The sequence below is a fragment of the Neoarius graeffei genome, chromosome 11, assembly GCF_027579695.1.
Source record: "Neoarius graeffei isolate fNeoGra1 chromosome 11, fNeoGra1.pri, whole genome shotgun sequence".
Taxonomy (NCBI): domain Eukaryota; kingdom Metazoa; phylum Chordata; class Actinopteri; order Siluriformes; family Ariidae; genus Neoarius; species Neoarius graeffei.
Window position 1 is genome coordinate 79,777,848 of NC_083579.1, and position 26,199 is coordinate 79,804,046.

General features: G+C 40.3%; 1 protein-coding gene across 2 annotated transcripts in view; it reads left to right on the forward strand.

Annotated features, from left to right (window-relative positions):
- The window catches only part of asap3 (ArfGAP with SH3 domain, ankyrin repeat and PH domain 3), a 112,639-nt gene that overhangs the window by 16,676 nt on the left and 69,764 nt on the right, over positions 1-26,199 (forward strand). For both annotated transcript variants that reach the window (XM_060934762.1, XM_060934761.1), the window contains exons 2-3: positions 11,962-12,034; positions 23,922-24,067. In XM_060934762.1, the coding sequence (XP_060790745.1) occupies positions 11,962-12,034; positions 23,922-24,067 (219 nt within the window). The remainder of the gene's footprint in view (positions 1-11,961; positions 12,035-23,921; positions 24,068-26,199) is intronic.

The following is a 26,199-nucleotide window of genomic DNA, read 5'->3' on the forward strand; positions in this document are numbered from 1 at the left end:
AAAATAAGTAATAAAATTGGAAGTCTGTGATTCGAATCAGTAGCTTTCGCTCCACTAAACAAAAATAATTGGGTGTCGGGAAAATTCTTTTTATGACCTACACTTGAAAAATCTGAACAGCAGTTCAGCTTTAACAATATGAAATAACACAGCCTTTAACAGTGTTAACCAAACCAAAGCTATTTTGTGTCCTGTATTCTTAGTGAAGATTTGAACATTCACATGGCTTCATGATGAGCTTCACCCTGGAGGAAGTCCACAAATAGTCTGAGCACCTCACTGCTTCCCTTAAATTCTACAAGAAATCTACTTGTTTTGGGAAACTGTTTAAATTTAAAAAGTGAATGTCCATCCATCCATTATCTGTAGCTGTTTATCCTGTTCTACAGGGTCGTGGGCAAGCTGGAGCCTATCCCAGCTGACTATGGGCAAGAGGCGGGGTACACCCTGGACAAGTCGCCAGGTCATCGCAGGGCGTGAATGTTCATAATTTTAAAAAATAATAATTCAGAAATAATACATTTATACCTGGGGCAGTAGGGTGGTAGTCTGGTTAACGCGACTTCAAAGCTCTGCGAGCATTTGGTCTGGCAAAGATATTAAGCCCAACCGTTTCCCAAAGTGTGTGGTTGACCCGCCTCCCTGAAATGCCTCAGTTTGCTACTGGTCGAAGTCAGAAAAGGCTGTGACGAAGCTTAAACCAATCACATCACTCTTTCCTCTGACATATGTGACGCGACAGGGCTAACTGGTAGATTAAACTCTTACCGAAGCCGGTCGGGAGCAAGGCGAAAACGTCCTTCCTTTCAATAAATACCTCCAGGGCTGCTCTTTGCTCCGTTTTCAATGAGAACTTGCTCCATGTTCGTAATGTTTCTAGTGAATGAAGCGCTTCCGGCATAGATTCTGTAAACAATCTATGGCTTCCGGTCGCAGTTCTACTACGTCAGTGCCTTGAACACGCCTCTACCCAGGGCCGTTGGAGATGCTCAAAGTTGATTGGCTCCCGATTTTTCGGGAGCTTGGAAGAGCTGGAGATAGCTTGCCTTGCCAGACTAAGCTCGCAACAGGCCCTCGTGTTGCGTCACACTTAGGATGGGCGGGCCCAGGCTAGTAGGGTGGCACCTTGGGTAGCTTTGCTGTCTCTGGTTCACTCAGTCCTGAGCTTGTGTATGTAGAGCAGGGTTCTAACAAGACCAAAATATCAGTGTAGTGGCACCAGTTATAACGACCGGGGGAAAGCTCACGGGTTCTACATGCTCAGAGATGCATTCTAGTGCATTTCCTGGCACTTGCAGGCCTCCCTGAAGTTACTGTTTGTCAGTAATATTAATGACGATTTTTTTTCTTGCCAAAAGTTGCTGTGATTGTTTTTGATTGAAAATTTATTATAATTAATATAAAACTATATTAGTAACATATTTATGAAAGGAGAATAAAACAACCAGTTGATGTTCACCAAGTGTCAGCTTTATTTTCAGGTTCAGCCATTCAATTACAGGACATGACGATCCAGATCTAACTCAGGGACCGGCACAGATTACGTGCGTGGCGTGGAAGCGCCTCTTAACACTTTACGGATGGCACTTTACCGCGAACACAGCGTAAGGAAGGAGGTAAACTGGACTAGCATGATCAGTGACCATCTGCACACGGAGCTACTCGGTCAGCTGTGCACTGGGCGCTGACGTGGACGGGGAGTGGAGTATGTCCAAATGTAGAACATTCGCATGGCGGAGCGCTGTTACCGGCACATGGGGATAACAAGAGAAAATTAAACAAAAGACCACGTTTTCAAGATTGACAAGTCTTTTTATTAGTGTAGCGGCAACTTTTTACAGGCGTGTCAGCAATATTGTGGGCGTAGCAGTAAGGAAACATTGCGTATCAGACCGATACGCTGAAAAGGCCAAGTTAGAACCCTGGAAGAGTTTCCTCTGGGTTCTTCAGTTTCCTCCCAAAAATATGCCAGTAGGTGAACTGACTACACTAAATTGCCCCATGTTACGAATGTGTGCTTGTGCATTCCAGGAACTGGCTCCACATTCCACCAGGATAAAGTGCTTACTCAAGATGAATGAATGAATGAATTTATATCTGGGTGATTACTCGGCATGTAACGTTATCACATGCGTAACAATAAATCATGATACAAATTTATGATGATTTGAATGGAAGAAATTTAAAAAATGAATTGAGATTATCATCAGGCTGCGTAATGTTTTAATTTTTCCTTGCTGTAATTGTATTGTTTACATAGCTGTAACAGAGTGCTGTCTAGACAATAGTGGGAGTGCACGTGACTTCGCCCTAGGCGGAAGTAACACAGCTCTAATGCTGTGAAAACACAAAAAACAGATCTAAACTGGGAAAGAGCTGTTGTGTGATTGCTATACAAATAGATTTAACAAGAAATCGGAGCTCTCTTTTTACAGACTGCTGAAAGATAAAGAAAAGAGACGCAAATGGAGGAAGAACAAATGTTCATAAGTTTATTAAGAAAATTAGTAGTTCTTGCCCATGAACCTGATTTCCTCTGAATGGCCCCGTGGAGAGTTGAGTGGACGCATGCGATAGATACGTTTTCACTGTGTTCTGTCAAAATGACGTAACTCGCTCCCTGCGTCTCCTCAGTGACGTAGACTCAGCCCTAGCGGAGGTCTTCGGCGAGGAGCAGCGATTGTGACTGTCGAAACTCCCAGGTGAGTGGGGGAGGGGATTCACCACCGAGGCTGTGTGCAGTGTGTTAGCGTGAGCATGTAGCCTACAGGAAATTAATAGTGTGTTGGATTAGCACTAATCCCATGTTTTGGAAAATTTAAATTGTTGTCTTGGGTCCCTCTGGGGTTTCACCAGTCCATGTGCGAAGTATGGAGTATGTTTACAGGTGAACAGACAGCCTTTAGTAGTATAGATAGATGTCTTTTTGTTTTTAACTTTTTTCATTTTTAATGAAAGGAATATTTTCATTAATGGGCGATTTTATTTTTTTCGCAGTCCGGTTTCCAACAAATCCCGCGCTCTTATTGGCTGGCGAGCGGGTCCGTATCCTACCATATGGACCCCAGTTACGGACCCCGGTTATAGACCTCTGGCGACTCACTCATTCACAACAACAAACATAGTAGCAATTTTTGTCAACATTTATCTTTTTTTATAAGATTTATAAGATTATCAAAAATCTTATAAATTTTTGCCAGCATTTCTAAGGAGAATAGCATTAATTGTACAGCATGGATAGTGATAACGACAGTGTTCACAGTGAAAGCGAGTTTTACTCCCCTGAGGAAGAAGAAATAAAAGAAAACATTTCAGGAGAAAGCTAAAAACCTGTAATTTACTAAAGCCGAGCAAAAACATGGCTGAATCCTGAATAACTCAATTTTGTATAAATAGGGGACGACATAGGTGGCAAAATGTATTTTTTTTTCTGCCATGGAAGTGCACTTGTATACCGAGGAGGAAGCCATTTGCATTACAGCCGTGAATGAGGATTCAAAATGGCGGCTCGGCTCGGTTTTCCCTTTCGGGCGCTCTCGTTTTCTGTTAGAATTTGGTAAAGAAAAAATAAATATATTATTTACCAGCTTAAGGTCAGTCTGGTGAAATACCGTGACCTCGGCCTTAAATACTGACCTCGGCCCAGAGGGCCTCGCTCAGTACTTTCAAGACCTCGGTCACGGTATTTCACCAGACTGACCTTAAGCTGGTAAATAATATATTTATTATAATATATTTATATTTATAATATATTTATTTTTTGATAATATATTTATTTTTTCTTAATAAGATTTTTTCACCATACGGACCTCCCAGCTGGTAAATAACATATATATATATATATATATATATATATATATATATATATATATATATATATATAGTGGTGCTTGAAAGTTTGTGAACCCTTTAGAATTTTCTATATTTCTGCATGAATATGACCTAAAACATCATCAGATTTTCACACAAGTCCTAAAAGTAGATAAAGAGAACCCAGTTAAACAAATGAGACAAAAATATTATACTTGGTCATTTATTTATTGAGGAAAATGATCCAATATTACATATCTGTGAGTGGCAAAAGTATGTGAACCTCTAGGATTAATAGTTAATTTGAAGGTGAAATTAGAGTCAGGTGTTTTCAATCGATGGGATGACAATCAGGTGTGAGTGGGCACCCTGTTTTATTTAAAGAACAGGGATCTATCAAAGTCTGATCTTCACAACACATGTTTGTGGAAGTGTATCATGGCACGAACAAAGGAGATTTCTGAGGACCTCAGAAACAGCATTGTTGATGCTCATCAGGCTGGAAAAGGTTACAAAACCATCTCTAAAGAGTTTGGACTCCACCAATCCACAGTCAGACAGATTGTGTACAAATGGAGGAAATTCAAGACCATTGTTACCCTCCCCAGGAGTGGCCGACCAACAAAGATCACTCCAAGAGCAAGGCGTGTAATAGTCGGCGAGGTCACAAAGGACCCCAGGGTAACTTCTAAGCAACTGAAGGCCTCGCTCACATTGGCTAATGTTAATGTTCATGAGTCCACCATCAGGAGAACACTGAACAACAATGGTGTGCATGGCAGGGTTGCAAGGAGAAAGCCACTGCTCTCCAAAAAGAACATTGCTGCTCATCTGCAGTTTGCTAAATATCATGTGGACAAGCCAGACAGCTATTGGAAAAATGTTTTGTGAAGGATGAGACCAAAATAGAACATTTTGGTTGAAATGAGAAGCCTCATGTTTGGAGAAAAGAAAACACTGCATTCCAGCATAAGAACCTTATCCCATCTGTGAAACATGGTGGTGGTAGTATCATGGTTTGGGCCTGTTTTGTTGCATCTGGGCCAGGACGGCTTGCCATCATTGATGGAACAATGAATTCTGAATTATACCAGTGAATTCTAAAGGAAAATGTCAGGACATCTGTCCATGAACTGAATCTCAAGAGAAGGTGGGTCATGGAGCAAGACAACGACCTTAAGCACACAAGTCGTTCTACCAAAGAATGATTAAACAAGAATGCAGTTAATGTTTTGGAATGGCCAAGTCAAAGTCCTGACCTTAATCCAATGGAAATGTTGTGGAAGGACCTGAAGCGAGCAGTTCATGTGAGGAAACCCACCAACATCCCAGAGTTGAAGCTGTTCTGTACGGAGGAACGGGCTAAAATTCCTCCAAGCCGGTGTGCAGGACTGATCAACAGTTACCGCAAATGTTTAGTTGCAGTTATTGCTGCACAAGGGGGTCACACCAGATACTGAAAGCAAAGGTTCACATACTTTTGCCACTCACAGATATGTAATATTGGATCATTTTCCTCAATAAATAAATGACCAAGTATAATATTTTTGTCTCATTTGTTTAACTGGGTTCTCTTTATCTACTTTTAGGACTTGTGTGAAAATCTGATGATGTTTTAGGTCATATTTATGCAGAAATATAGAAAATTCTAAAGGGTTCACAAACTTTCAAGCACCACTGTATATATACACACTACCGTTCAAAAGTTTGGGGTCACTTTGAAATGTCCTTATTTTTGAAAGAAAAGCACTGTTCTTTTCAATGAAGATCACTTTAAACTAATCAGAAATCCACTCTATACATTGCTAATGTGGTAAATGACTATTCTAGCTGCAAATGTGTGGTTTTTGGTGCAATATCTCCATAGGTGTATAGAGGCCCATTTCCAGCAACTCTCACTCCAGTGTTCTAATGGTACAATGTGTTTGCTCATTGCTTCAGAAGGCTAATGGATGATTAGAAAACCCTTGTACAATCATGTTAGCACAGCTGAAAACAGTTGAGCTCTTTAGAGAAGCTATAAAACTGACCTTCCTTTGAGCAGATTGAGTTTCTGGAGCATCACATTTGTGGGGTCGATTAAATGCTCAAAATGGCCAGAAAAATGTCTTGACTATATTTTCTATTCATTTTACAACTTATGGTGGTAAATAAAAGTGTGACTTTTCATGGAAAACACAAAATTGTCTGGGTGACCCCAAACTTTTGAACGGTTGTGTGTGTGTGTATATATATATATATATATATATATATATATATATATATATATATATATACACACACACACACACGGTGTGTGTATGTGTGTGTATATATATATGTGTGTGTGTATATATATATATATATATATATATATATATATATATATATATATATAACTCCAACCTTTACAAATTTTGGTAAATAATCATTGTTGGCTATGAAGAAAATTAAATAAAAGTTGTTTTTTTTTAAAACATTCAACATTCAAGTTGATAAAGAATAGGAAAATAAATGTTGCATTTATTTGGTAATGCAATTTTCTTCCCCCCTTTTTTTTTTTTTGGATCAAACAACAGTGCCACATAATTGGTCCAAGAAATTTATAATACTTAATTATTTATAAAATAGAGAAAATCACATGTTTCCATAAGTAAAAGTGGGGTAATATGGCAAACATTATGTTTTTATCCCCCGGCCTGTAATGCGAGGGGTTCTAGCTATCGCTCCGTCCGTCCATCTGTAGTTTCCGGAGCATAACTCAAAAACTATCTGGAATTTTTTCTCAAAACCTGACAGTTATGTTAAGTGACTAGAGGAGTCGTGCCTTTTGACATTTTGGGATTTCTGTGATTTTTTTTTTTTTTTCTGTATTTCCATGGCAACCAGTTCAACTTGGAAAAGTTTGGAGTGGGGTTTCAGGCGGGCGGGCGGGCGGCGGGGGGATCTGTCATCTGATGACTCTTGTTATATTATATTTGAAGACTTGAGTTTGATATTTGAGGCTTGTCTGCTAAACATATCGCATTCAGAAAGCCTTTTAGAAGATCTAAAGTTTTCTGTGCATTCCTGTAGATAAAGTTAAAGATAGATAAAGCTGTGAATTTTCACCCCGCTGTTCAGTGTTTGGTACTTGTGACGATCTCATTGAGGCGTATTTTCATGTAATGCTTCATGATCTGGAGATCTTCTCTGTATGTTGCTCTGCTCTGCTCACCTGCTGCTTTATTGCTGCTAATGTGAATGTAATGTTTCTCTGGTTTGATGTCTTGTGGTTTTGTAATGGACTGCAGATTTGAAACCGGTTAAGTAAGTTTAGGTGTAAGGCGTCGTCTCAGTGGGTGTAGCTTTCTCAATCTGTGTCTGTCTGGTATAAGTGTGCGTTTCTGTATCTGTCTGGTATGAGTGTGTTTCCCTGAGGACATTACTGATGACTCCACAGACTCACCTGTCTACATTACTATGTAGGATATCCAGGAAGAGTTCAAGAGGTGGAAGGTGTAGATTAAGGGTGTATCCTAAATGCTGGTAGTTGACGACAGAATGCAGAAAAGTAATTGTCATTGAGAAAATGTGTGGTTGGTTGAGGCATTAACGCGGCGGTGTTGGAGTTTAGCTAAAAAAACTAATTTCCAACTAAAAATAAGACTTCTAGATACCTATGTTTGAGACATCAAAGCTTACCTTTATTTAAACTTTATTTTATTATGCAATCAACGAAAACTTAGATTCCTAACTAAGCAACATGGGCGATTGCTCTAAGACAGCGAGGGAGGCTCAGCCTCCTCTAAAAATGACGAACATCGTGTAGGATGAATTGCGCTAGGCTTATGTTATAGCCGACCTTATAACATTGCTATTTCAGATCCAGAATCATAGAAATATATGTGCTCAACCCACTACAGTGCGAAATCATTCCCTTATAACTTTAATGTGTGCGTGAGTTTTTCCCCCAGATGACAGCGCGATGCAGCCCAGCCTCAGTGCACTTCAGTGGCATTTGGGAGCGATGCGCTTTCAATATCAAAATGCAAGACGGTTATTGGACAAATACTGCGAAAACGCCCGCCCACGGACTCCCAGCCTCACAGTGGGAGGGACATGGCAGTTTCCGCGAGGAGACTGGTGATTGGTGAAAGCGGCCGGATATTTTCTTTGATTGACAGCTCGTTTCAAATATAGACAGGCAGCGGTGAATCTCAGTTCAGTCCCATGCGGATTCGCAAGTGCTGTGGTGTATTGTAAGAGATCAGCTTACATTTCGATTTCATTCATTACATACGGTTTCTACCAGCTTTTTTAGTTTGTATATATTTTCATTGTAAATAAAGTGTAAATATAGTGTTGTCAAGTTTGCTATCTTAGTTCCAGAAATTTCATTTATTTGAGTGACTGAACTTGAACTTGAGGGGGCTAGTCAGCTAGCAAGAAAGCTGCGCACGGTTGCCAAGCATTGCTGATTTAATTTTGGTGAAGCCATTTGCCAGTCTTCCTTTCGAGGAAAAAATTAAAATTAAAGAGCAGGGTAGAGCAACGCCTCAAACTGACTTGGTGAAAAAGGTAGGGAATAATACTCGTTCCTTTCAGCTCTCCTGGTATGAGAAAGCGAATTGGCTAACAGCAAGTGACCCACATCAACAACAGTAAATAGGCTACTTTAGTAATATGTCATGGATGGACCAAAAATATAGAATCTATTTAAAATGTTTATGCTGAGTATATTATATTGGAATATATATTTCTCTGGATATGAATTAAACACAGCTACAATTTGGAAAACATTTTTAAACAAAAACACAGCCGAGAACATTTCACACTACAGACCTGGATTAAAAGTGAAGGGTTATCAAAATTGTCAGTAAAACATTTCTCAGTCAAAATAAGTAAAATATAGGGAAAGTGTCATTGAATGAAATGTGTGGCACCCAGCTCTATGTTTGGCTCCCCAAGGTCAGTGCTTGTGCCTATTCCAGAACACTCTGCTGTTACTGCTGAGGTTCCTGACAAAGAGCTGCTTTCAATAATGATCAATTTTTAAACAACATGCCACAATTTTAAAATATAAAATGTTAAAATATACCCCCCCCAACACCACCATCATGTATATTGGACAGTAGGCTAATGGGCCAAAAGAACCTGTTATTTCACAGTTTGTGACGCTGCCAACAATCAGCCAGATCAGAGGCAAGAGTATGGGCAAAATTGATGTTTTTTTTCTTTTAAAATCTGGAAATATCGTAACCGACCAGCCTCCCCTATTTGAAAGACTACCAGCCGCCACTGCTAAGCAACATATACAGCGTTTGCAATATGGCCAAAAGTATGTGGTCGACTGGACACCTGACCATCACACCCATATGTGGTTCTTCCCCAAACTGTTACTACAAAATTGAAAGCCCACAATTACACACAAATACAGCGTTCCTGCTGGGTTCTGAAAAATATTCTCCATTTTTTTCCTTGAAAAATAAAGTCAAAGAAGTATTCATCACTTTTTCTTAGTTACTGACATAGCAAAGCAGACCTAATACAGGTTTATACCAGCCAGACTTGCACAGTTCAGATATTTGTACAGATACAGCTTGGCCTCTCCGTTACAGATAAAATTTGGGCTCCACTTCAGCCTCTAATAAGAGAGACCTGATTTTGGGCCCCTGTTCACCATCAAGCTAAAATAAACCTCTTTAGTTTGAGCTTACTGAAGGTTTATTTTAGCACAGAATTATTCTAAAGAGGTATTCGGACTCCCTTTAGCCTTTAACACAACACTAGATTTACAGTTGAACAGAGTCGAGAAGAATCTTGCACAAAGTGAGCTCCATGAAGACATGGTTTACCAAGGTTGGAGTGGAAGAACTCTGTTCTGCACAGAACCCTGACCTCAACCCTACCGAACACTTTTGGGATGAACTGGAACACCGACTGAACCCCAGACCTCCTCACCAACACCAGTGCCTGATCTCACGAACGCTCTTGTGGCTGAATGAAAACGTTCCCACAGCTACACTCCAAACTCTAGTGGAAACCCTTCCCAGAAGAGTGGAGCTCATTATAATACAATATATAAATAACATCCTTAGCCTCCCATTTCTCCTGTCTTTGGGCTCCATCGACTATTTTTTAAAAACATATTTGTTGGTCTGTGTGCTGAGCGATACATTTGGAGTCTGTTATTCAATCCCAACACTCGACACATTTCTGAATCATTTTTAAACTTGTCTGATTTGCATCAAACTCAGCAGCTACAGTGGTGCTTGAAAGTTTGTGAACCCTTTAGAATTTTCTATATTTCTGTATAAATATGACCTAAAACATCATCAGCTTTTCACACAAGTCCTAAAAGTAGATAAAGAGAACCCAGTTAAACAAATGAGACAAAAATATTATACTTGGTCATTTATTTATTGAGGAAAATGATCCAATAGTACATATCTGTGAGTGGCAAAAGTATGTGAACCTTTGCTTTCAGTATCTGGTGTGACCCCCTTGTGCAGCAATAACTGCAACTAAACGTTTGCGGTAACTGTTGATCAGTCCTGCACACCGGCTTGGAGGAATTTTAGCCCATTCCTCCGTACAGAACAGCTTCAACTCTGGGATGTTGGTGGGTTTCCTCACATGAACTGCTCGCTTCAGGTCCTTCCACAACATTTTGATTGGATTAAGGTCAGGACTTTGACTTGGCCTTTCCAAAACATTAACTTTATTCTTCTTTAACCATTCTTTGGTAGAACGACTTGTGTGCTTAGGGTCGTTGTCTTGCTGCATGACCCACCTTCTCTTGAGATTCAGTTCATGGACAGATGTCCTGACATTTTCCTTTAGAATTCTCTGGTATAATTCAGAATTCATTGTTCCATCAATGAAGGCAAGCCGTCCTGGCCCAGATGCAGCAAAACAGGCCCAAACCATGATACTACCACCACCATGTTTCACAGATGGGATAAGGTTCTTATGTTGGAATGCAGTGTTTTCCTTTCTCCAAACATGACGCTTCTCATTTAAACCAGAAAGTTCTATTTTCGTCTCATCCATCCAAAAACATTTTTCCAATAGCCTTCTGGCTTGTCCACATGATCTTTAGCAAACTGCAGATGAGTAGCAATGTTCTTTTTGGAGAGCAGTGGCTTTCTCCTTGCAACCCTGCCATACACACCATTTGTTGTTCAGTGTTCTCTTGATGGTGGACTCATGAACATTAATATTAGCCAATGTGAGAGAAGCCTTCAGTTGCTTAGAAGTTACCCTGGGGTCCTTTGTGACCTCACCGACTATTACACGCCTTGCTCTTTGAGTGATCTTTGTTGGTCGACCACTCCTGGGGAGGGTAACAATGGTCTTGAATTTCCTCCATTTGTACACAATCTGTCTGACTGTGGATTGGTGGAGTCCAAACTCTTTAGAGATGGTTTTGTAACCTTTTCCAGCCTGATGAGCATCAACAACGCTTTTTCTGAGGTCCTCAGAAATCTCCTTTGTTCGTGCCATGATACACTTCCACAAACATGTGTTGTGAAGATCAGACTTTGATAGATCCCTGTTCTTTAAATAAAACAGGGTGCCCACTGACACCTGATTGTCATCCCATTGATTGAAAACACCTGACTCTAATTTCACCTTCAAATTAACTGCTAATCCTAGAGGTTCACATACTTTTGCCACTCACAGATATGTAATATTGGATCATTTTCCTCAATAAATAAATGACCAAGTATAATATTTTTGTCTCATTTGTTTAACTGGGTTCTCTTTATCTACTTTTAGGACTTGTGTGAAAATCTGATGATGTTTTAGGTCATATTTATGCAGAAATATAGAAAATTCTAAAGGGTTCACAAACTTTCAAGCACCACTGTAGGTGTTGATTTTAAGGTGTTGAGATGTGAACCTACACATTCTGTGCAGTGGTGCATAGGAATGCAGGTGCTCACTACTCTACAGGTCTACTGCGAATTCCTGATGTGTCTTATAATATGAGTAGAAGGTACAATGGGCTGTTTTTTTTTTTTTTGCAAGTTCACACAAGTTTCTTAAAGCAGTTGTTGTGCTGGTAAGGTGACTTAGATTTTCCATCGAAAAAGTTGTTGTTGATCAAAATGAGCCACAATTTAAATCCCACTGAAGGTTGTAGATGCTGTGCTTTAATACAGATCTTTATTTCTTGTGTTGCAGACTCTGGAGCAGGACCAGAGCTCTCTGCAGAGGATGAAGAAGCTAGTGAAGGGCATCTACACCTCTGGCCTCAGTGAGTGTTTGAGTTTATTCTTTTTCTTGCCAATCTCTCAACACATAATGCTGCTTTAATGATGTCACATTACAGAGGAAGCAGCTCAGCTATGGCAACTAAATGTTGACAAGACAAGTGTTGCAGGAAGGTTTGTACATGGAGTATCATAGAATTAACGGAATAAGAAGAACGTCAAGCAAAACTAATTACCAAGTACCATACAAGATGATGAGAAAGTAGCCATTAAACACTAGAGGCTCAACAAACGCCCACAGAAGCACACAAGAAACACTTGTAATGTGGGATATTAGCCAGATAGCAGAGGTGGAGAAAGTTCCCAACTTCATTACTCAAGTCGAAGTGCAGATCCCACTGGTTAAATGTTACTCCAATACAAGTGAAAGCTGTACAGTCACATTTTTACTTAAGTTAAAGTACTGAAGTATTTGCTTTTAAAAATACTTAAGTATTAAAAGTACGTTTTCTGTCAACGCATTGTTGTATTATTGCCACAACGCTTACAAAACCTAACACCGTTACCAAAGACAGAAATGTGAATTCACAAAATGAACACATGCTGTGGCATCATGGTGGTTTAACGTTAAGCTAGCTAGCCAGTGACGATCCACCTGACATGCTAGCAAACTCTTTTCAAACTCGAAATCATATTGTGTAGCTAACGCTACTAGAAAAGAAAGATTTCTACATTCTGTTTATTTGGCAAGATTATGCAAAAACATATTTCTGAAAGGACTTCAGATAAGTTAGCATTATTCATGTTAGCGTAACTCCGTTTTTACATGCTAACTAACAGTGTCCAAGTTAACTAGCTATGTGTAAGTGTTAGCCGTGGACAAGGCTACGGTAACTTGGCGGGCAAATCCATAGAAAGTCATGTGACTAACCAGACTGCATCGCTATTGCAACGTTATCGCTAGCTCTAAAAGCACAGACAACTTCATTACAAACTTTCTCTTGGAATAAAACGTTTATATCCCTCAATATGCTCCCGCAGGTTGGACGGCGAGTTTTTGTAGGCTGTGATGTGGTTCATTTTTGACAAACAAAACAAACATCTCATCTCATTATCTCTAGCCGCTTTATCCTTCTACAGGGTCGCAGGCGAGCTGGAGCCTATCCCAGCTGACTACGGGCGAAAGGCGGGGTTCACCCTGGACAAGTCGCCAGGTCATCACAGGGCTGACACATAGACACAGACAACCATTCACACTCACATTCACACCTACGCTCAATTTAGAGTCACCAGTTAACCTAACCTGCATGTCTTTGGACTGTGGGGGAAACCGGAGCACCCGGAGGAAACCCACGCGGACACGGAGAGAACATGCAAACTCCACACAGAAAGGCCCTCGCCAGCCACGGGGCTCGAACCCAGGACCTTCTTGCTGTGAGGCGACAGCGCTAACCACTACACCACCGTGCCCCCCACAAAACAAACATTTAAAACGAAATGAATCTTTAATCCTTTCAGAAAACTGAAACATGGGTTCTAGGTATCAAATCAAATCAAGTTTATTTGTACAGCGCTTTTAACAATAAACATTGTCGCAAAGCAGCTTTACAGAATTTGAACGACTTAAAACATGAGCTAATTTTATCCCTAATCTATCCCCAATGAGCAAGCCTGTGGCGACGGTGGCAAGGAAAAACTCCCTCAGACGACATGAGGAAGAAACCTCGAGAGGAACCAGACTCAAAAGGGAACCCATCCTCATTTGGGCAACAACAGACAGCCTGACTATAATATTAACAGTTTTAACAGGTATAACCCTCAACTGTCCTCATGGGGCCGTCCTTCACAGGAGCGGGGCGATAAAACTCCGACCAGACACAGGGCACCAGGATGGATCAAGCAGGTCCGAGGGGCAGAAGAGGCCAGCATCTCAATCCCAGGATCAACATGTAACTCAGAGGGACAGATTGGGGGGGGGAAGAGAATTAATAGGTATGGCCATGAGTGCATGCGTTCCCCAGAAGAACCGCCTCCTTCCATTCAGCCATCAACTGATCGTGTTAAATAATGCTGCAGAGAAATCATTGAACTTGATTTTACCCAGTCTATGGACGAGACGTGACCCTAGTGATTACTGATCGGCCGTCTCAGTGTCAGCTGTGAAAAACCAATCACGTTTTAGAAAAGAAAAGAATAAAACACCCACTTTCAGAGCGGCTTCATAGTAACGAGTAACTCGATAGAAATGTAGTGGAGTAAAAAGTACAATATTTGTCTTTCAAATGTAGTGAAGTTAGTCATAAGTTTCAAAAAAAAATACTCAAGTAAAGTACAGATACTCAAAGTGTACTTAAGTACAGTACTCAAGTAAATGTACTTCGTTACTGCCCACCTCTGGCAGATAGTTAATTATTTGTTCAATTAACGTGAAATCTATAAATAAAATCTCATTGTATTTTGTTATAAAAAGTCAAGGGAACAAGAGGAACTGATTTGATTGGATGTCACAGCGGCAACATTATCAAAGTGTTCATTTTAACGGCAACATTTTTTTTTTTTTTATAAAGGTGACCTAGCCCTTTTCCACAAGTTGACACAGTTCCCTGAGGTCTGAATGAAATTTTTGTGATCTGATTTGGTCAAAATCCCACAAAGATAAATCACCACAGCTCCCCTCTCACCCTGTCTAAACAGCCCAGTTCCTTTAAAGTGTATGCAATGCCTTATTGTAATGCTTTAAAATGAATATTATATCGTTAGTAATGACCAAAATGAATTAATAAAGCAGGGGAATATCATATAAATTATTTGCTATTTTATTATCAAGCACAAAACTACTGATAAATTACGGCGTCCGGATCCCAAAAAAGGCAGCCTTGCCTCAGGGCTAACCTCACATGACGTCACGCGTGGAACCCCAGTCTGACTCCGTGCCTGTTTACTCACTGAAATTGGATATCGTTGATGGAATCTTACAAAAATAACAATGTGAAAGCACTGAGTTATGTTTGGTTGTTCAAATCCGTATACAACAGGACATTCAGTTCATGAATTTCCGAGAAATGACACTAATCTAAAGCGACAGTGGGTGGGGTTTGTGCAAACGAAGTGGGCAGATCTCAGTCTACAGGCTAACAGCCAAGAAACTAAGATTTCTGTCTCCAGACTCTTCTTCCACGCTGCACGCTCGCTACAGTATTTTTCACTCAGACTTAAGGATTCATTTCCCTGTGGAATTTACTGAGTTGCTTTTAAAATCAGCATCAGCAGCTCCACACAACGGAGCGACCCGGCAGCCAAAATTCTCTCAAAATCTTCCGTATTTTCTGTACAAAGCAAACCTGGCGGCCATGTTTGTTTACAAATTGTCACAGTCACTCACAAGCACGGAAGTTTTACATTTCCTACGTGTCTCTTTTCCAGTTTTTCGATGTCCGTTGGTATGTTTTTCTCTTGTAAATATGCGTGAAGAATATCTAATGAATTTTTGGGAGCCTTGCAGGTGTTCAACGCGTCTTTCTTTTTCCCAGCGAACAAAGAAATGATAGTTTTCTGCTGCACATTCTCACTGGTTATTCACATCAGCTCCGACATGTGACATCATGTTGTCTTGACAACCGTGCAATATCGTAAACCATATTCAACGCTCTTTCTCCATTGGGTAGAGTGATGTAATGCATGTAGGATAAGCGATATGCTAACAATATTGCATGCTATCAAACCAAATGAATGAAACCTGCTAGAAGGGAACAGAACACACGTTTTTATTCCATGGAAAAAGTGTCCTGTATAGATAATAATTTCCTTTGCTAAATAACCTGTTCATTATTACCTCTGCCAGCTTTGCTGGAGGAGGAGGTTATGATTTTGCTTCAGTTTGTTTGTTTGTTCCCAACATAACTCAAAAAGTACTGAATGGATTTTGATGAACTTTTGCGGAAAGGTGAGCCATGGGCCAAGGAACAATTGATTAGATTTTGATGCAAATCTGCATATGTGGCTTGGCGGAGGTATACAGTCTACAGAGTGCCCTTCTGGTTTGTCCCGGTGTTTGTTGTTACGACAGGAACGATCATTTATTAGAACAAGTGCATTAATGTAGACCTGTTGTTGGAATTACAGCTGGAACTACTTTTGGAAAATTACAGCTCTAGCAAAACAGAATTGAGAATTGAAATGAAATGAAATGAAATGCTGCAGGCTGGTGTCTGGTTCTGTCCAGACTGTACGACTGCACGGATGTTCTACAGCCTGATGGTCCTGACACCACATTGGCTTTTTCTAAACATGACGAGTCACTGTAAAAATATGGAAACTGCCTGCTAGAACTGTTCAGAACAAACACCCTTATCTCTCTGTCCTTGTTTTTCTGTGTCTCTCTCTCTCTGTTTGAACCCGACCTGTGTGATGTGTGTTTCTGGGAAATGGATCACTAACGGTCAGAAATTCTTCACATTTGGGAAGCAGATATATTATGAGTCACAATGCTGCAGTTTGGCTTGAGACCCCGACACTACCTCCCTCTCTTTAACACACACTCACTCTCTCTCTTTCTTTCCCCCCTCTTCTGTAACCAAACTCAGATGGTTTATTCCGGTAAAGGCACTGCAGTCAGGGAGGCCCCAGTTTCCTGGCCTCATTGGGTCTAATCCCCCCTCAGGGTATTTGATGAAGCTCTGAATCACCCCCTCTCTCTTTCCCTCAACGTCTCCCTGTATTTAAGGCACATTAATCATTCACTGCCGCTCTGTGTGTGTGTGTGTGTGTGTGAGGAAGAGGGCATGAACCTGTTGAGGGTTCGTTCATTCATCTGTGCGTTCAGAACGCTTTGTTAAGGTGTACCTGTGATTTATGAGTGTGTCAGAGGTCAGTGCATAACTTACATGTAAACACAGCCATGTAGTGTACGTATCGGTATCAAAGCTGTATGATGACTTCTTATTAAAAGGGGGAAAAGTATAATTATACACTATTATCTGCTTTCGATTCTCCTTTCGTCCTCGTTGCCAGAGTGAGGAACTCGCCCCATAATGCCATGTAACTGTCTTTTACAACACTGCTGCTGTAAAACATGTTTGCGTCTTCTGCCTTGAGACAAGAACTGAACTTTTCACACGTGGTTGACGGATTAATCTCCGTTTCCTGTCCTGCACCCACGTCAACAATACAGGAACGTTCCATATACAGGTAGTCGTCAACTTACGACTGCGTTTGGTTGCGACTGACCGGTCGTAAACCGATCTGGTCGTAAGTCGGCCTGTGTTAAATGAACGTAAGTATATTGTGATGTGTAATGATATTGTAATCATCTTAAAGTCTTATTTTATCAACATTTTCTTATTTCATTACCTTGGCTCATTATTTGGTTTAAGTCAAACACTGCATACTACACTGCGTACAGTACAATTCGTTTAATATGTGCAAAACAAAAAATACGAAATACAGGTGTGAAAAATAGAAAACATTTTAGTTTGAAACATACCAAAATACAAATGTAAAACATAGCAAAATACAAAATTTAGTGACCGCTGGCATCACTGGTGCTTGGCTGTGGGTCGTCTACGTCATCATCAGCTGTTGCAGCGCTCGGGCTGGCAGGAGGATTTGCTCGTTTCATAAACCAGGAGCTGGGGCGGAAACTGTATGACGGAGTGTGCGAGGGAGCGCGAGAGAGACTGCGTATGTGCCTGGAGCTGGGGCGGAAACTGTTGTACGCGGCGAGAGGCGCTGCCGGGAGCTGGGGCGGAAACTGTCGTACGCTCAGCTGGGAAACCCTTGCCAGTCATAACCAGACGGTCGTAAAGTTGATTGGTCGTAAGTCGCATAGGTCGTAAATCGCCGACTACCTGTATTGTTATACCTTTGCCAAGATAAATCTGTGGCGTTTTATAACGGCTTGCTTTTTTTTCCTGTTCTTCCCTGTACTGTAGCTTGATTCCCGATTACCGAGTGTATCAGATCACGTGACACCATTCCACAATTATCGACATTTTTTGTCCACAGTTATCGACACCGTTCCACAATTATCGACATCCAGATGATTATTTATTGAAAAAAAAAATCAGTATGTGGTATTAAGTTAACAAAACAGTTTTTATTTAAAATGTGTTTTCCATAGACATTTTATAGAAATATATGGATGTCGGTGTTTTACGTAAATGAGGAAGTAATTCTAATGTTTGTAAAGAATTGAACTGATAATGTTTAACCTGCATCAGAAAATTTTTTTGTTCCACTTTCTACCCACTTTCTAAGTATTTTCATAGATCACGTTTTGTTAATCATTCGTTGTTTGTATTAATTTCCAGTTTTGTCGTTTACCAATAAATGTCAGCAGGGAATCGACCTTGTAACCACATGGAAATCCAGGTCAAAGGTCACCTCTCATTCCTCGAACCAAAATATAAAATGTCAAAATGATCTTATAATATGTGGTAGATATTTACAACAAACTGCAAAAAAACAAACAAACAAACATGGCCGTGAGGTTTGCTTCGTTAAATGCAGAAGATTTTGAGAGAATCGAATGTGTATGTATAATAATACTGGTTGGATTTTTTTTATGGTATATCAGATATACAGGTAGTCGGCAACTTACGACCGATCGACTTTACGACCGTCTGGTTATGACTGGCAAGTGTTTCCCAGCTGAGCGTACGACAGTTTCCACCCCAGCTCCCGGCAGCGCCCAGCATCCAGCCAGTGTTGCCAGATACTGCTGACGGTTTCCAGCCCAAAATATGTTCAAAACCCGTCAAAATGCACTTAAAACCGCCCAATCTGGCAACACTGCATCCAGCCTCTTCTATTATGTGTGCAGTGTTTCGCTGGACAAACAACGAGTGAGCTACAGCGCGTGTACGGCTTAACCAGATCTTGTGCTATAACGTGTGCAGCTGGTAATCAGAGTAACTTTCACTTTTCTGTTCTGTTACACTGTTCTGTGTCCAAAATGAAAAGTTAGTTTTCAACTGTTCAGCTAAAAAAATGTAATTAAAACGATTGTGTTGTTGAAATGATGTGTTTGCAGTTTATTTATAATCAAGAACTGATACAGGTGGATGAAAGAGTGATAGTGTGATAAAGTACTATACTAGCACTACTGAGTGATAAGAAGTCCTAGTGAATGCTTGATAAATAGACAATAATAAATAATTAGGTGTATTTTTCGGCTGCGTACGCACTATGGCTCAAAATAATATACCGGCAAGAAATAAAAGTTACTTTCACCCCTGAATATGCAGTGTTTGACTTAAACCAAATAATGAGCCAAGGTAATGAAATAAGAAAATGTTGATAAAATAAGACTTTAAGATGATTACAATATCATTACACATCGCAATATACTTACGTTTGTTTAACACAGGCCGACTTACGGCCAGATCGGTTTACGACCGGTCAGTCGTAACCAAACGCAGTCGTAAGTCGACGACTACCTGTATTCCATTCAGCTACTCGTCTTCGACTCGTTCAGTATCATGCTAACTGAATCGTATCGTTGACTTGCAAGTGACGTCAAAGCAAAATAGAAACCCGGATGTCGGCCATGTTGGTGGATATAAATACAAATACGGGGTCAAGCGACATTCCATACAAAACAGTCACGCGTGCAGAACTCTCTTTGTTTTTCCACTGCTTTAAGCGTTCTTTTAGCTCTGCCGTATCTTTGTGCTGTATATGGTTGTAGTCCCGACAGTACTCGTGACCGTGGCACGTTCCGATTTTTTTAGAATTCCGTCCGTGATTGGGAAAGAGGGCGAGGAAACTCTGAGGCTCAGTACGGAGGGGAGACGAGCACGGCTGAACAACATCGGCAGAGCTGATCTAACAGAGGCTAAAACCAAAACCGCTCGTGTTTGCGGTAATCATTTTATCTCAAGTCAGATTCAAAAGCTTTATCAGTAATATCATGGAAGAATTTTATTTCGTGTTGCTAGAATTTTGCTGTAAAATGATCGTTCTCTTGTCATGGTTCACTTGGTTGTTGTTATAATTTTAACACGTGTATTACCGTTTTGCTTCTCGGAGCGCCAGCAGAATTATATGATAGAAACAATCCAGACTGGGCGCCCACTCAGAACATGGGCTACGTTTCATCCGAGGTTAGACTTGATTCTTCGGCAGCCGAACCAGATAGAACACAACATCTGGGGACTCGATGGTCGGTAGAAGCGTCTTATCTTCAGAAAAGTCTGACTTTTTAAAATAATATGGGTCAAACCCACACATATCTATCTTCTCTTTGTATCAAATCTTCGCTCGAGTGTTCACATCGTGGTAATACTGAGAAAATTCAGCTTTGTTTACAGACACGCTTTCAGCGGCTGCTGTCCTGGTTGCTTTGTTTATCCACCATCATGGCGGACGGTAATGATGTAGCACGTTTTGATCACGTGGTTGCAAGTCATCTATTTATCTCATATACCACTCAATACCAGCCAATATTATTTACAGTGGTGCTTGAAAGTTTGTGAACCCTTTAGAATTTTCTATATTTCTGCATAAATATGATCTAAAACATCATCAGATTTTCACACAAGTCCTAAAAGTAGATAAAGAGAACCCAGTTAAACAAATGAGACAAAAATATTATACTTGGTCATTTATTTATTGAGGAAAATGATCCAATATTACATATCTGTGAGTGGCAAAAATATGTGACCCTTTGCTTTCAGTATCTGGTGTGACCCCCTTGTGCAGCAATAACTGCAACTAAACGTTTGCGGTAACTGATGATCAGTCCTGCACACCGGCTTGGAGGAATTTTAGCCCGTTCCTCCGTACAGAACAGCTTCAACTCTGGGATGTTGGTGGGTTTCTTCACATGAACTGCTCACTTCAGGTCCTTCCACAACATTTCCATTGGATTAAGGTCAGGACATTGACTTGGCCATTCCAAAACATTAACTTTATTCTTCTTTAACCATTCTTTGGTAGAACGACTTGTGTGCTTAGGGTCGTTGTCTTGCTGCATGACCCACCTTCTCTTGAGATTCAGTTCATGGACAGATGTCCTGACAGTTTCCTTTAGAATTCGCTGGTATAATTCAGAATTCATTGCTCCATCAGTGATGGCAAGCCATCCTGGCCCAGATGCAGCAAAACAGACCCAAACCATGATACTACCACCACCATGTTTCACAGATGGGATAAGGTTCTTATGCTGGAATGCAGTGTTTTCCTTTCTCCAAACATAACGCTTCTCATTGAAACCAAAAAGTTCTATTTTGGTCTCATCTGTCCACAAAACATTTTTCCAATAGCCTTCTGGCTTGTCCACGTGATCTTTAGCAAACTGCAGATGAGCAGCAATGTTCTTTTTGGAGAGCAGTGGCTTTCTCCTTGCAACCTTGACATGCACACCATTATTGTTCAGTGTTCTCCTGATGGTGGACTCATTAACATTAGCCAATGTGAGAGAGGCCTTCAGTTGCTTAGAAGTTACCCTGGGGTCCTTTGTGACCTCCCCGACTATTACATGCCTTGCTCTTGGAGTGATCTTTGTTGGTCGGCCACTCCTGGGGAGGGTAACAATGGTCTTGAATTTCCTCCATTTGTACACAATCTGTCTGACTGTGGATTGGTGGAGTCCAAACTCTTTAGAGATGGTTTTGTAACCTTTTCCAGCCTGATGAGCATCAACAACGCTTTTTCTGAGGTCCTCAGAAATCTCCTTTGTTCGTGCCATGATACACTTCCACAAACATGTGTTGTGAAGATCAGACTTTGATAGATCCCTGTTCTTTAAATAAAACAGGGTGCCCACTCACACCTGATTGTCATCCCATTGACTGAAAACACCTGACTCTAATTTCACCTTCAAATTAACTGCTAATCCTAGAGGTTCACATACTTTTGCCACTCACAGATATGTAATATTGGATCATTTTCCTCAATAAATAAATGACCAAGTATAATATTTTTGTCTCATTTGTTTAACTGGGTTCTCTTTATCTACTTTTAGGACTTGTGTGAAAATCTGATGATGTTTTAGATCATATTTATGCAGAAATATAGAAAATTCTAAAGGGTTCACAAACTTTCAAGCACCACTGTAAATATGTCGCTCAGATCCGTGATGTATTTCATATGAAAAATGTGAGTTTTTCAACATGAGAAGATAAGCTTCATATCTTCAAGCCAACGTGTGATTTTCTTTTTATTATATCGACACATTCACAAACAAAACGTACCCAAACAACTCACTCATTGATTTCCTCACGAGTGACAGACAGAGATTTACGTCCCAGTTTTGGTTCTCTGTGTCCCGGATGGAGCTCGGATGAGAAATAGCAGTGGTGTATTTCCCACTAACACACTCGGGTCTGTGTAACATACTGATGGGCATTAATACGGGTTTTCTCCTACACGTTTCCTTCACTCACAACCACGAAACGTCCTTTTCATTGTAGCCCTTTTAAATGGTCTGAAGATTCCGGTTATAATTTCAGTAAGATTTGATAGTTACACCCGAATAGCTGTAGAGCGTGAAGCGAACCGCGCTGGTGATTAAGCCATGTGAATGTTCTTAGAGCAAAGCAAAGGCTCCGTAATAACGGCCTGGCTGTAGTTTGTGTAACGTGGCACACATGGCGGTTCGGCGTAGCTGCTTTGTGTTCATATCGAACACGTTATCTCCGTGAGTGCGAGCTCCTCCAAACTCTCTTTGATGTCTGAGTGTGTGTCTGTCTGCTGTGTGTTTATGCCAAGTGTGTCCTGAGCCTTTTATCTCGTGCTGTGATGTGATCTATGGACAGAGCTAATGGCCACGCATTACTTTTACAGCGACGTGGCTTTCTTGTGTAACTTATCACTGGTTTTTAATACATTTGAAGGGAAACTGGGATGTTCATCATGCACCGGAGAACATTAGGTTTTAGTGCGTACACATCCCAAGAGGAGTTATTACAAAGGGAAAGTTGAACTAATATTATTGTAATAAATGTGCAATCCAAGAGCCTTTACAGAAATATAAAAAAAAACAAGGATATGAGGGTTTACATGACCGTAATTTTACTGAGATATTTTGCTACGAATTCCTTTTCACTGTTGAATTGATATTTGTTTTGAGTGTTTTTACGGAAGCCGCGAGAGGCCCTTTATATAATCCTTTTTTTTTTATTCACCTTGTTATTCCGAGAGAACGACATAATTAATTCAGGATCTCGAGAAAACAACACAACTAATTCGAGAGCTTGAGAAAACAAAACCGTTATTTCGAGATCTCGAGAAAACAAAACCGTTATTTCATGATCTCAGCTGGATCACTGTATCTCCGTCGGTAGAGACGAAGCCGGGCCAGTCTTCTGCGGAGGTGCCGCGGACTAATTTTGAAATGATCCCTTATTAAAAGACTTAATGCAATCTCTCCCTGTATCAACCCCTGATCAAAATATTGCCTTATTAGGTGTCGATTATTCCAGACATTCTAATGACCAAAGTTGCGTCTATACAGAATGAGAAATAGCCCCAAAGTCAGCGTATCACAAGTCTCTTGGCGCACCTGAATGAACCATTTCTCAGCTGTTTACTCGAGATCATGAAATAATTGTTTTGTTTTCTCGAGATCTCAGAATAACGGTTTTGTTTTCGCGAGATCTCAAATTAGTTGTGTTGTTTTCTCGAGATCCTGAATTAATTATGTCGTTATCTCGGGATAACAAGGTGAATAAAAAAAAAGGATTATATGAAGGGCCTCTCTCGGCTTCCGTATGTTTTTAATTATTTTCTTAACTCTTTTTTTTTTTTCCATGGCCTAAATAAATGGATTTCCCCCTATTTTGTCAGCGCCTGTGTTCAGCATTGACTTTATTTGCGATGTCACACAGACTACAGCTCGACCTAACGTTCTCATTTCTGACTTCATTTCAGATTTCCATGCACTCCTCCTATCATACACATCATGTCTGTTTGGCTGTTTGTGTGTTTTAGGTCATGTGGAGTATAACGAGCAGTACATTGAGATTTTGGAGAACCTGGGAAACAGTCATTTATCTCAGGACAACAACGAGATCTCCACAGGGTTCCTTAACCTGGCAGTGTTCACACGGGAGGTCACAGTGCTCCTCAAAACCCTGGTGAGACTTCGATATGTATATAATCAAGTTTATTTCATTCCATATACCTCTATTAAACATTTAACGGTTATTCCACAAAATCGAGTCGTACATGAGCTGATGGGTGACGAGGCGCGTAGCACCGAGTTGTCTGTAATCCATGTACGACGAGATTGAGTGGAATAACTGTTTTATTCTATCCACATTCACTGGATTTAGAGAAACGGAGCATTTTTATTTTTAGTTTTTTGCAAATTCGATAAATAAAAACTTTATACAAAACGTCTGACAAAATCATTTCCGCTCAGGCGGACTTCTTAAAAACCTATCGATGGCGGCACAAATTGACTTTTTAGTGTTGTTTTTTTGTACAAAATGCCGTCTTGCTGTCGTGCCGAGGGATAGAACAGCTTTAGACATTTATTTAATTCTTCCTTGGACGTTTCAGTTCTGTAATTTTCAAAATTCTTTGAGCTTTTGAACCAGTCTAAAAAAAATTCAACAAATTTTAATGCTTAAAGGTGAAGAATGTAAACAAACTGGCGAAATGACAGGAGCAATTTGTGAAAAATGCGATAATAATTCTTGAAAAAAAATTTTTTTAAATACGTTCTTACCATCAAATACTTTAATTCCATATTTTGTTGCTTTTTTTTTTGTATTTTTTGGGGTTTTGTTTTCGAGTAGAGTTTTTATTTCGTCCTCGGTTGCTTCAGCAACACGCTTCACCATTTTGTTTTTCTCTACTCACGGTATATGAGCTGATATCCTAGTAGTAGAGTAGCCAATCAAAGCGTGCGATTGCTCATATCCAGTGAATGTGTACAGAATAATCTCTATTATACCTCATTGCAGTTGAATGCTTGATTCTGATTGGTCAGCAGGTGTTGATGATTTGCATTACATTACATTACACTGCAGGTATTTAGCAGACACTTTTATCCAGAGCGACGTACAACATACCCAGAGGTCCTGGGGAGCGGGTGGGGGTTAGGTGCCTTGCTCAAGGGCACTTCAGCCTTTCCTGTTGGTCCAGGGAATCAAACCAACAACCTTTTGGTCCCAAAGCTGCTTCTCTAATCATTAGGCCATTGCTAATTTATTTTATTTTCCTTAACAGCAGCTCTGAGAGATTGAAAGTAGTGCCAACTGTTAACATTTCTATATTTAGAACTCACATAGGGTTTTGTATGAGGGATATTCCAAATAAATTGCTCGGTGTGTGATTATTGAACTGGTGACGTTTTCTGTGAGATGTTTATGTAGCATTTTAAGTTTAAGTATCCTGATATAGGTTTCTCGGTAACATGACAAGCTGCGTTGTTTTGTCTTATTAACTTCATGAGAGACTAATGAGAGGCTGCTCTTTATAGCTGATCTACTGTCAGGAATTAACTGTCACTGACGTTCTGCAGTGCGCTGTTGTAGGATCTGGCTGCAACAATAGGAGGTAACTGTGACTCCATGTTGCCTCAGGCCACATCACGTTCATTATTTTCCTAGAACAGCAATCCCCCAGGTGTTTGATTCCTTCCATTTTAACCTCATTATCAAGACTTTTGAACAGTTAGGTGTTCTAGTTAGTCGAGTTAAGCTTCCTGTCTTAAACTAATCCAGTAAAGGATGCTAAAATGTGCTTTAGTGTACCTCTAATGATCGTAGTGGTTAGTGTTATGGTTGTGATGGTGTAAGCATTACCCGTATTCTTCGTGTGCAGTCATGGGGCAAAATAGTGTGGCGTGTGCATCTGCCACCATTTTGGATGATGTAGAAATCCAGAATGCCGTCTCGTGCGAACAATAACTGTGATGTATCTCTAACTTTCTCAAAATATTCTGATTCTCTGGAGTTCTCTGCTGAGTCAAGGTTCAGAGAAAAAAGTTGAAATTTGTGGCTTTGAACCGTATATGTGAAAGCCGTCTGATTATACAGAGGATTTAGACTCATTACCACCGATATCAGCACGAACTCTCATTCTACAAAAAAAAAAAAAAAGTGCATCAGTAAACTGAAGTTACTGGGTTCCTGGAACGGTGTCGCTAATCTCTCACCTGGAAAAGTTGACCCACATGGTTTTCCTGGTGTATCCAATCTCACTGAGGGTTCTCGTGCTGCTTCTAACCTGGCTTTCTTGGCAGATCTTTCATTTCTCC